This window comes from Xenopus tropicalis, chromosome 8 (genome assembly GCF_000004195.4).
Source record: "Xenopus tropicalis strain Nigerian chromosome 8, UCB_Xtro_10.0, whole genome shotgun sequence".
Taxonomy (NCBI): Eukaryota; Metazoa; Chordata; class Amphibia; order Anura; family Pipidae; genus Xenopus; species Xenopus tropicalis.
In genome coordinates, this window is record NC_030684.2 from 101,643,272 (window position 1) to 101,656,429 (window position 13,158).

Below are 13,158 nucleotides of genomic sequence, written 5' to 3' on the forward strand. Positions count from 1 at the left end.
CTTGCTACCTGGACCTTTCTAGTAGTATGGTTTCCAGGGTTCCCTCTAAGCTGGGCACTGGGCACTGTACATGTATGATACCCGCACGCACTGCAAATTTTGGGGTAAACACAACATTTTTAATGCACACATGTAACTTAGTATAATTTACAATTGTTGTGCACACAAAACATCATATTTTCATACAGAGTCTACAAGGAATTAGATGGGACATTACTGGCTGTCCCTTATAGACTGAAGAAAAGCAATTATTTATTACACTTAGACCAAGCAAATGGGGCAGACTGTGCAGGGCAGGGCACACAGACAGAACTCTCCTTTTTAACTGAACCCCACCCTGAGTTTGTAATCACCGCTGGCACACTGTGGCTACATCCAAAAGGCACATAAAAGAGTGTTGTTGTATTTATCCACCTTGGTTTTTCTCTGTTGTTCCTCTGCTATATTGCCTTGCATATATTTTGTCTATTCTGTCATTTGGGTTAAATAAATCCTTTAACATTTAATTGGTATATGGTATTGGATGATTACGTACTGTTTTTGCTTTTAATCTTGTGTGCTTGGGTTTTGGAAATACTGCCCTCTGCCTTTCTGGGAGAACCTGATGGGGTCCTTTCTGGTTCCAAGTAACTATGTACTGAGGTGTCTTTGGATGAAATGTTTAGTAAAAAACACATTCCCTGATGTTTGAGGCTGTTGGGATTTTAGTGTAGAAGACCAGCAAGCAGGAATATACGCTGGTTGTTTTTGTGGTGATTATGGTGAGATTATGTCAAAAGTAAAGTTTTTTTTTAGTACAGTTAAAAACATATGTTCATATAACTATATAAGAGTTCAGCCCCAAGTATATTACATTCACTGAATGTACAAGTGGATGTCACATTGCTGGCCTAAAGACACTTTTTTAGAAGGCAAAGAAGATTCATTTTGATGTCCTATAGCTATTTTGCACTGTTTGATGAAACTGACATTATTGTAAATTCTTACATTAGTTCTGCCTAAAGTGCTAAGCAGAGAATACAGTTTTGCTGACTTAAAAGTGCAATGAATTGTCAGGTTTGGGCTGACTCTGCGGTGTGCCTCTGTCTTATAGATCAAGTGATGGAAGATCTGATGAGGCACATGGCTTGTATCCATGGACTAAATGATGGAAGTAGGCTGGTGTTCCTCTATAGCCTCTACATATTATATTTGCTTGGGATCCACACTGATGCTGTATTATTGCTGACTCTGCTTACATTTTTATTAAGGAAAGAGACATACTATGCAATTTAAGTTTTCAGTTCTATTTTTTGCTGATGCCCTAGTGTGTAGAGGCAAATTAGAACTAAGGCTGCACAGGAGCCAGTTAATCAGTGAAAAAATGATCTGGTTAAGAACCAATGGACCCTGATATTTGGAGGTGGCAAATCCAAAGAGGTTATTGTATAACCTGACTAAATATATAAGGCTAATGGACATTTGCTTCTTTCTTTCTTTCTTTCTTTCTTTAAATTTATATTTAAATGGTTACATTTATAACGCACAAGAAAGCCAGTAATATTTTTTTATCATGTACCCACTCTCCTCATTCTGTCTGACATAAAATAAATTAGCTACGTTATGATCCCCATTTAAAATTCTGTATTTTGTGTCTAGGAGAGAATCTTACATAATAATATTATCACTCTCTGTCTAGTCTCATTTTGCAAACACATTTTATATTGCATACAGTTTTGAATTACAGTGTGTGTAATTCATATTGCAGAATATTTAACAAACATGTAGATTAGAGTACCAGTAAAGCACAATTTATTTTTGCATTTACTCTGTTTATGCAGAGGAGAATGCAGATTAGAAAGGGCAGAGACTTTGTATTGGGTGACTTGTGCTGTTTCTAATATTCCCTGAGCCTCTTGACTGCAATATCAGCTGTAATGTAATATTTGCATTGAAATCTACTCTATATGCAGTTGTGAAATGTCTAGGCAGTGGAGGGTTTGTGTGGTTTTTCCTGTTAACAAAAATATGATCAAATGTAATTTTAATTTGTCAGTTTTTGTGATTGTACTTTCTATTATAAAGTTCAAGTTGTATGAGAATAACTCATATTAGTGAAGAGGAAGAGTCTTGGCTCCTGTTGTAAGTAGAAATGGCTGGGGAAAGTCTTGATAACTGGGCATTTTAATTACCCAGATATAGACTAGAGCAGTGCTGTCCAACTTTTGTGGTGCCGAGGGCTGGGATTTCTGTAGCATACATAGTGGAGGGCCGCTAATGGAAGCCATGCCCCCATTAATGGTGGTAGCGCAGCAAAAACCCAAATGCTTGGTGCTCACTATGGGGATATCAACCATCATTCATATGTGAAAAAATTATTTTATGTCATTTTAAGACCATACGCTTAAATCCATATGCCTCTTTCTCCCCTGTGGATAGCACAGCAACCCCCAGCACATAATTACACACCTTAGGGACCATTTAATGGCTATTTCCAACTGCTAACAAACTCCCAGAACAAACCCCTGCCAGGTTCACCTCCCACAGGCAGCATAGGGCAGGCAGAGTACGGCACACACAGGCAGCATAGGGCAGGCAGAGTATGGTACACACAGGCAGCATAGGGCAGGCAGAGTATGGCACACACAGGCAGCATAGGGCAGGCAGAGTATGGTAAACACAAGCAGCATAGGGCAGGAAGAGTATGGCACACACAGGCAGCATAGGGCAGGCAGAGTATGGCACACACAGGTAGCATAGGGCAGGCAGAGTATGGTACACACAGGCAGCATAGGGTAGGCAGAGTATGGTACACACAAGCAGCATAGGGCAGGCAGAGTATGGTACACACAGGCAGCATAGGGCAGGTAGAGTATGGCACACACAGGCAGCATAGGGCAGGCAGAGGATGGCACACACACAGGGAGTACTGTGTGTGCTATACTCTGCCTGCCCTATTCTGCCTGTGTGTGCCATACTGTGCCTGCCCTATGCTGCCTGTGTGTGCTATACTCTGCCTGCCCTACCCTGCCTGTTTGTGTCATACTCTACCTGCCCTATGCTGCCTGTGTCATACACACAGGCAACATAGGTCAGGCAGTACATACAGTACAATAACACAATGCTGGCACTGTTTACAGTCTGAGCCTGAGGAGTGAACAATGCAGTGGGTGTACAATGCAGGGATTAAAAAGTATGAACAGGGGGAACAGGGGATTACATGTTTAAACAATACAGGGGTTTACAGCCTGAATCTGAGGTGTGAAAAATGCAGGGGGGCAGTTAATCTCAGTACTGATACCATTTAAAGCTTACACAAAGGTAAGACATCAAAGCAGTCAGACAGGTGGGGGGGTCGCCAGTCGGACAGCTCTGGACTAGAGCAACAGTACTGCCAGGACAGTTAATGGTAACAAGTTTATAAACTTGTTGCATATCAATATGTATAGCAAATGTGCATGTAGTTGAACCTCTGGGTAATAGTGGTAAAAATGTTATCTTATTTAATGTTTGGTGCAAAAAGCAAAATTACACTAAATTTCTGAATTTCAGAAAAGCACATTTTACTTAGGTTCAGTACTTCAGAAAGTAGATTAGGGCATTATGTTTTCCGCTTAAATAGAACAAAAATTGTTATTTAAAACTAACTAAAACTAATGAAATCATTACTGTTCTTTCATTTATTCCTTTATAAAGTAAAGAGTGTTAAAGGAGAACTAAAGCCTAACTAAAGAACTAGGCTAGAAGTGTTGTACATTAGGTTCTAGGTTCTATCCCAGCCCAAGGGAACCACAGTCCTTTAGCAGGGAAGATCTGTGCCCCCAAAGATGCCCCAGTAGCTCCTCATCTTCTTTCCTGCTGATTCCCAGCATATACTCTGTGCTGTTGTCAGTTACTGAGCTTAGGGACCAACACATAATATACTGTATATAAAGAATATACTGTAAATGCCACAATATAAGGCTGATTAGAAATCAGTACAGATGCTTACTATATTGAATCTCCGAAATCAGTGCAACTAGCATCAGAATTCAATAATCTGCTATATAGCATTAGCTAATATGAAAGGCCAGCCTCATTTTCTGCTTGATAATTTGCAACAACCCCTAAGCTAAGCTTCTCAACAGCTGCTCAGAGCCTACTGAGTAAGTGCACTGTCCAGGACAGTTCTAACAGAATCCAAGATGGGGAGCTCCTGTGACTACTGTAAAGACCTATATCATTACTACTATAAAGATGCTGAAACTTTAGGCTAGTGCAGTCAGTTTAGTACATAAAATATGGCATTTCTAGCCATATTCATCTTTAGGGTTTACTTCTCCTTTAAGGACAACCCTATGTGGCTCAATTCAGAAGCAAGTTAATAGGAAAGAAGAGGAAAGACTTTAAAAACTACAAGTCTGAGGGGACAAGCTGTATTTAATGAACATATGCGCTATTAGAAGTGTAAAGCAGAACGGCAAATATAGAAAACGAGAAACGGATTGCGGCAAAGGCTAAGACCAACCCCAAAGTATATAAATAGTAAAAAGATGCAAGTTGAGAGTGTGGCTCCATAAAATAAAAGAGTGTGGATATGCTTAATCAATTCTTTTCTATACAATAAGGGAGTTGGATTATCATAATCCACCTGATAAGGGCAAGGAATTCTCTTCCTGAATCAGTCGTGCTGGCTGATACATTAGTTAGCTTCAAGAAGGGGTTGGCTGGATTTTTAGCAAGTGAGGAAATACATGCTTACTGAAAATAGCTCTTAGTGCAAGTTTATTCAGTGCTGGTCCAATTGCCATCTTGGAGTCAGGAAGGAAATAGTTCCCCTTCTGAGGCAAATTGGAGAGGCTTCATGTTATTCAGTTCAAACAAGTCAGCCTTGCTGAGGATCACTAGTGCATTGCAAATTGCTAACTCATGGCATTGGAAATTAGAGAAGGTAAAAAGCGTCAGTGATTTACAGTGTGAGTGGGTTGGTTGTAGTCAGAAAATACATTTTAGGTTGAAAAATATATCCAATGTGCATACTTGTATAGATTGCATTGACCACCTAATTTGATCAGTTCTCATATGAGATATAGCAACCAACAGGGTTGTGAGGACATCTGTGCTTTAATAGCACTAGAAGTTTCTTAAAGGACATGTAAAGCCTACATTTGCCTACAATGTATATCAGTTGGGCACATCTCCCCCACCCAAATGGCATTATTTGTACTGTATATATCCCCTCCGCTTGCCAGCACCATCACATTTTCCTAAAGCAAATAGCAGCTTTCACCCGGTGGCCATTTTTCCTCTGATACATAATCAGTTACATTTAAATCTGCAAACAGCATAAACACACACAGACCCTTATTCAGCATACATTTCATCAATAATACAGGCTCACACAGGCAGAACTGCCTCTGATAAAAGTTCTGCTTTGTTTGAGCTGAGCTCAGGAGAGAAAGGAGAAAAAAATTGAAGCAGACAGCTAGAGCTGAGTTTCTATGGGAACCAGCAATGCCATCTCTTTACTGGCTGCTAGACTGGGGGCGTGTTTAGTAATCTGAGCTTAGAACAACTGAGCATGCCCGCAAGCCAACAGCCAAAGCAAATTCCTGAGGGAGGGGGCCGAGTGGGTTACAGGAGGAGAAGGAAATCTAAGTTATTAAGGAGATGTTGCAGCCTTACTATTAACCTCTGGACAACCAGTGTGGCAGGTATTGAAAGATTTCAAAGAGGCTGTTCACTGATTATATTTCTGTGTGTGGGGTTTACATGTCCTTTAAAGTGTAAATTTTCATTGGTGTTGTTAGCTCCCTGGTCATCCCATGTGCACACCATATAGCAAGCAGGAAAAAAAAATGGAAATGATCCTCGCTATACTAAGCCTTCGCCTGTTTAATAGATGTATGTCAAGACATTTTTCAGACAACGAAACCTAACAAGTAACAGTTAAGGGCATACATCCTGTGATGAGCTCCAGGAATGAGCCAGGTACTCTTATCAGAGCAGGCTTAAAGGGAGAATTAATACTGTCCACAAGCTGTTATAAACAACCACGGATGAAAATACCTTCAGTGTATGCAGTGTATGATTTTGCATGTTACACTGGTGCATTTGAAGAGCCCCATAATCTTAACCTGAAGAAGGGACAAGAGGACTTATTGCATGTAGCTTAAATAAACAGAATGGTAACTAAGATGTGCTAGTGTCTCCTCTTTGGCGTAGTGTCTTCACCTTGGTGTCTCCATCTTGGAAGAATACATGTACTACAGGGTGTACTACAGGACACCAGGATTAGCTACACAAAATACAGGATAGTAAATCTTACCCTCAACTTGCAAGCTATTTTAGGGAAAACCAGCATGGAAATGGAGTGGAGACATGGAGTGGAGACATTTCTCCATGGAAATGGAGACAAACATTTAATGCAACCATAGTGCCTTTTTGTGCTTTTTTTTTCTGTATCTTTTGCAGTAGGTTATTTTGTTATCCTCACAACCCTCCTCTTTTTGCACTTTGATTTACTTGTCCATTTACTGATTATTTCATTGGCAGATGCAGTGCTAATATACAGGTTTTCACCTTCTGCTGGTCATGTATTTTAAAATGCCTTTTCTTACTATACAAATTTAGGAATTGTGTAAATGTTATTCATTTTATACTTGTGCCCTTAGTATATTTTTTAATTGAAAACAAAAAAAAGAAAAACAAAACAGGACTTCTTTTTTACACAGCTACCCTTGGACCACCTCCGCTAAATAATCCTCAAAGTAAGTTTCTGTAGCTGCTAGTATTTACAGAATATGATATTTTTTCCATGGTCTGTGCAGTAGACTATTAAGGGTATGTGGTGCAGTGCTTCACTTCAAGACTAGAAATATCGCTTGGCATGGCATATTTGAAGTAAATGGTGTTATCTCCAAGACTACCTACCATTCTGAAACTAGCAATAATTGAAAGTCAGTGTAACTCTGAAATGAGACATGTTGAAGGGTCACAGAAAGGATAATGAATGAGATAGGGCACAGGGTTTATTCTCTAAACATGAAGAGTGCTTGGAAAGCTGATGAAATTTGATGAGACTGGAGGATAACCGACCCTTTTATAGATAACCCATTTCCTGCAAATTGACACTGTCTTTTCTATTGTGTGGTGCATAAAATAGTTTGTATAAGCAATGTAAAGGTGTTTTGTGCTTTATCCTTCTACCGTAGAATAGCATATAACAGCCTTGGTTTTCATATAGGTTTTTTTCTGAGGTATGGCTAAAGTTGAGAAACACTCAATTCCCTCTGAAATACTGTGTGGAAATTGAGCTGTGCCCTAAATCACTTCAGTTTACCAGTGTTACACCCCCATATCATTGCAAATGAAAACCCTATTGCGGGATACATTTATTAAATGCCAACATGTTCACAGTTTATTTGAACATATATTTTAAACGTCAATAATCCATGGTTCAAATTTAAAGGTTACAATACAGCTTTTATACCTGTATACAACTTTAGCCATTCTTATCTTCACCTGTGCATTTCTTATTATATGTTAGGACATTGTTAATACGGTATGTATTTAAATGCCCTAAACCCAGTTTTAACTACTTCACCAGGTCTAATGAATGTTTTCACCCTGTAATTTAACACCATTAATGATTTTCTGTAATCATTTGCCTTATTATAAATCCTCTCATATAATAACCTAACCATTTCTCATGCTGTATTGTGCAATAGCCTTGTGTTTGCATTGACGTCTGTAGTGAAAATGTGCTTAACTATGTCTTTTTTATGCGTGCTTACATTTTGTCTTTTAATCTGTATTTCTATACTTGTCATTTGTAGGGAAAGTGTCTTCGTAAAAAGGGTGACGGGCCATTTTAAAACAGGGACCTATGCAGTTACCATCAGGGATTGTATCACTTTAACAGAAACTAAGAATGCTTTAGTTTATTTGTTTCTTAATTTGTTGCTCTTTTTAATTTAACATGCAGTATTATATGATATGATATTTGTAGGAAAGGAACAAACCCTTTTATTGGCACTTTTGCTATGTTACAGATGTGAAACATGCAGAAAGTTAACAGCTCTGTAACAATATTTATTTAGCAATATTTATTTAGCGTTTATTCTAGCTTTGCAGATTATTGTGGAACTCATTTTTAGATCATTAGCAAGGCCAGCAATTTTATTAGCAAAGCTTTCTCTCTTGTGCAATATGTTGTTCCAGAGCATAGTTCCACATACTGAATAGAGCAAAAAAGGAGCTGCTTTTGTAAAGGAGAAAGATGAGTTAAAGCAGCTACAGATAGCACTGAGGTTGCAAACTTCCACCTAAAAGTTGACAGTTACAGGGTGTTTGTAATTTATTAAAACCCAATTTGGTTTTTAATATATTTAACATTTCTGATGTGAATATCCAAATAACTGGACAGAAAGAGAACAGCTTGAAAATATGCAGCTATCTTCCCATGTTCCCTGAAAGCAAGCATGGATTTTCCATGGATGGAAGTCCTGACCTCTTGGAAACAAAACAGTGAAGAATTAAGAACATTGAGGAATGTTTATTAAAGTTATGTAATAAATTATTTTTGCATCAAAATGGTATAAATGGCACTGTATGCTAAATACAGATGTTAAAAATACTACTTCTGAAAAAATGTCTTTATTATTTTTGTGATTCTTCTCCCCCCTCTCTCTCTCTCTCAAGGATGGACCAAATTTGCCCGGTTAACTCGAGCTCTAACAAACAGCCGCAGTGTTCTTCAGCAGTTAACTCCAATGAACAAAGCAGAGGTGGTCCATAAACATTCCAGATTAGCTGAAGTAAGGATGTATCATTTTGTTAATATTGACTGAACTGAATGTAACTGTATTTAGCAGAACTCTATAATGTAAGTGTGCATTTAATGTTTACTGCTATCCTGTTCCACAGAAAACAATTACAGTTGGTTCTTAAAATTCTCACTTGCCAGGGCCTTTAATCAACGAAGCCACCAGAAAACATATATTCCACAGCAGTGGCAGTCAGGTCATTTGCATCTGGTGTTGCCAAAGGCAAGTGGTTTGGTTTAGCAGAAATGCTCACAAACTGCTTTTCATTGAGAGAAAATGAAAGTCATGAATCAGATGATTCTCAAAGCTGCTTCATATAGCAGCAGTCATAACACTATAGAACCAAATATTTTTATTTATATGAGCCAGAGCCCCAGGGCACCCATTTGATTTCCCATGAGATGATTTCAGACCAGTAAGAATCCATGTCCTAGGAATGATAGGGAATTGCACTTAATTATAAAGCCAGTGGTCATAGCTGTCATTCTGGAATTTAGGAAAAAAAAAACCCTCTTTTATGGGGTTGGTTGTTACCTTTACATTAACTTTTACAATGTACTTTTGTTTTTATAGTTATTGAATTACTAATATTGGATCTATTATCTGTATTGCTTGAAAAAGTGAGGTTTTTTTTTTCCATCATTTAAACATGAAATAAACCCAATAGGACTGCTTTGCCACCAATATGGTTTCATGTGCTTTAGTTACCATCAAGTACAAGGTACTGTTTTATTATTACACAAAAAAAGTTACTTTTAAAAATCTGAATTATTTGTTTAAAATTGTTTTATCAGGGTATCAGGTTAATTTATAGGTGCACTACTCCAGAGATGCCAACCAAAGTGATTCAGGGGCATCTTGGTTGTGCTTTTCATGCCCCTGGCCCTGCTCTAATTCTCCCCTGCCTCACACCACCGCTGTGCTTTCTGCTTCACTGCTTCAGGCAATAATGGTAACTTGGGCCCAGCAAATGACTGACAAAAGGAGACGGACCTGTTACAGCAAGTGACTGGTTGAGGGGGCCTGAATCAATGAGTCTCCTGATAAAGAAGGAGGGAGTTGACATGTGTGCCACCCCTTTACAAGGCTTCATGTATAACTAGCCAAATAAAGAATTCCATATTAAATATTATGCAGCAATAACTTATTAGATTATCATTAGTAGTAACTTTGTAAAAGACAAATCTTTTTCATGTTGATGGTGTTTGATGATATTTAGATGATATTTGTCCCAATCTTGAAAAAGTGCATCCCTTTTTAAAAATAGGTGTACAATTATAAATCTTTTTATTATAGTAACACAAACCATATATAGTAATCAAAAATGATTTTAAACTTAATGTTTTCATTGCACAACCAATAACTTTTAGTCAATTTGATATATAATATTTGTACTGGTTAAACATGGTATAGCCTTTATATACATAACATAAATGAAAAGGGAGAATTTAAAGCTGGGAAGGAGTGTGCTAACCCCTCTGCAATGATAGAACAATATTTGCTGCATATTTCTGTGCTGCCCACATTGCCCCAGAGGCCACAGTAATCAAGATTCATACATCAAAGTTTCCCTTGCATGAAAATAAAGAGGCCATCATTGCAGCTGTTGGGCTAATTAAAGCGATTGATCATATTCTATGATCAAGATTTTGAGATTAGTTTTTCCATGCAAAGGGAATGCTCTTGTTAACAAGCACAGTGTGGATCAGATGTTCATTTTGCTCTAAACATCTAAGGCCTAAAGAGGTTCTCAGGCAATAAGGCTATGAACTGCTGAATATTATATTTTTCCCCACTAAAGAGCCATTTCTCTAGCGTTACCTGTTCAGATGGCTGAGTACATCAGGTTATATAGTACCTTCTGTAATTAATCCCTCCTGGATTTGGGTTACACTCCCAGCCTATCTTTCTCATAGTGTGTGATAGGATGCTGACTGCCCTTTCCCGCATGATTCATCTATTGATGAGATCTTTAGATTAGCCCATTAAATAATTCAGTGAGTGTTATTAGCCTTTGGAACCTCATCAAACTGTTAGATAAAAGGAGCTGTTATGTCTCCCTTTCGTACAGCCACAATGGGAATTGTATGCATGTACTTGTACATAGCACCATAGCACAGTCTCTAAATATTTAAAGAAAACAACCATAATCCATATATTTCTTTTCTCTTTAAACAAACATAGACAGAAGTTGTGCTTTTTGATATTGATACTCAAATATAGTCATTAACAAGGTGTTATCAGTTGAAACTTTATGCCTCAAATGTGCCTAATATCTGCTTAATTACAATAAGACTGCCTAAAGGCTATTAATATAGATAAATGAACAAGAATAATCATTTGTGTGCCCATAGCTTAGCTTTACATTCTGAGAGGAGTCATTGTTGTATCTGGGTTTCTGGTTATTTAGTACTTCTTAACCTGCGCTTGTCTTCATACCATATATTCTTTAATTCACTTAATTTATTTCCCTTGACATTATAATAGGGGGGGGGGGCATGCCATATTGCTGAACTAGTTTTATAAATATGTTTTATTTGCACTTTGTGCTAGCATTTGTTGACTGTTACCTTCACCTTGAAGAATGAAGTTATAGCAATATTTGAAATGGACTTGCTGGTTGGGTTGTTATAGGACTGCTATGAAATCCAGCATGTCAGAGTAGGCATCATAGCACCATGTATGAGTGTATACATTTGCAGGTATCTCCAAATTCATTTGGTGTTTTTGGGGGGAGTTTTTTTTTCGGAATTTTGGAAAAAAATTGCTGACGGCAAAATGCAGAATTTTGCCATGAATGCATGCTTACCGCTATTTTTGAATTTTTATTTACATAAGAACAAACACCAGTGTTACACAGTGCCTGTTCCTTTGTCTTGCTGCTATAAACAGCTTTCTTAGTGAGAAGATAAATATGGTTTAAAGGAAAACTATATCCCCAGAGAGAATACTGTAACAGGAAGAAGTGTTGGAATAAAAGACAGAACTCTGTCCATTAATTGGCTGATGGGACCTAGCATGTATGTGTGCCCTTGGTTTGTTTGTGTGCACTGTGAATTGTATGATCCCAGGGAACAGCCCTTAGTACTTAAAATGGCAATTTTCTGCTTCGGAGTACCCAGTGGCACATACTACTAAATATATATTTTTATGAAAATAGTTTATGGTTTGAAATATGAGATGTTTCATGCAATATATTTTTTATGGAGACCTACATTGTTCGGGGCTATGGTCTTCCATTAAAGGGCACTGAGCAAGAGCTATTTATTGGGGAGCTATTTAATAAAGCTTTGCTTTTATACTTTATGGCGATGAATGTTTTTTTTTAATACTTAACATGTTTATTTTATAAAATTTTCTCTATTTAGGTACTTCAGTTGGGATCAGATATCCTTCCTCAATACAAGCAAGAAGCACCAAAAACACCACCACACATTATCTTGCATTACTGTGCATTCAAGACAACATGGGATTGGGTCATCTTAATTTTGACTTTCTATACTGCAATTATGGTCCCCTATAATGTCTCTTTCAAGACGAAACAGAACAATATAGCCTGGCTGGTGCTGGACAGCGTGGTGGATGTTATTTTCCTGGTAGACATTGTTTTAAATTTTCATACAACTTTTGTTGGACCTGGAGGAGAAGTCATTTCAGATCCCAAACTCATACGAATGAACTACTTGAAAACATGGTTTGTCATAGACCTTCTCTCTTGTTTACCTTATGACATCATCAATGCCTTTGAAAATGTAGATGAGGTAAGTTTTCATTGGTTATGATCTTTTTGGAAAAGCTCTTTATGTTGATACCAAACAAAATCTTGATGTTCAGTGGAGAGCTAAAAATTGCTTAACACATTAGTGTTGGGATTCATATGAAAAAGTGCAATATTTGCTTTTATTAGATAGTAGCTTAAAAAAGGGATGAGCAATGTTTTTCAGCAGGCATGCAAAATTCAGCATTCACCATGGCAAATTTTTTTGTGAAAAAGCCGTATTTTCGCACATTTTTTGCTGTTTTTAATTTTTCAGAGAAGCGAAACTTGACAGGTTTGCTTATCACAATCCAAATATCAAAAAAGATCTAATTCATTAGTCCTTCATAAGAAACTTCATGCACATACATTTCATCAGAAACACAAATGTATTAGTAGAATAAAAAATTGGTAAAACACAAAGACCATTAATCTTAAAAAAATATGTATATATGTTGGCAAGGTGTGTTTTAGTGTAATCTAGTGTTGTAGTGTTTTGCTTCTATTTATCCAGTATATATCTATATACTGCTTCTACTCACAAGGTCCTTTGCAAGTTTGTCTGCCTTGTTTTTGCTAATAATTTCTTCTATTTTTATTTTTTTGTACCTTCTC

The 13,158-nt window shown here is 37.5% G+C and overlaps 1 protein-coding gene across 6 annotated transcripts in view; it reads left to right on the top strand.

Annotated features, from left to right (window-relative positions):
* kcnh5 (potassium voltage-gated channel subfamily H member 5) overlaps window positions 1-13,158 on the top strand; it is a 197,523-nt gene that overhangs the window by 97,430 nt on the left and 86,935 nt on the right. For 4 of the 6 annotated variants that reach the window (XM_031890227.1, XM_031890226.1, XM_031890224.1 and 1 more), the window contains 3 exons: window positions 6,693-6,728; window positions 8,662-8,777; window positions 12,155-12,547. In XM_031890227.1, coding sequence (XP_031746087.1) covers window positions 6,693-6,728; window positions 8,662-8,777; window positions 12,155-12,547 — 545 coding nt within the window. The remainder of the gene's footprint in view (window positions 1-6,692; window positions 6,729-8,661; window positions 8,778-12,154; window positions 12,548-13,158) is intronic. The other 2 variants (XM_031890225.1, NM_001127437.1) reach the window with 1 other exon arrangement.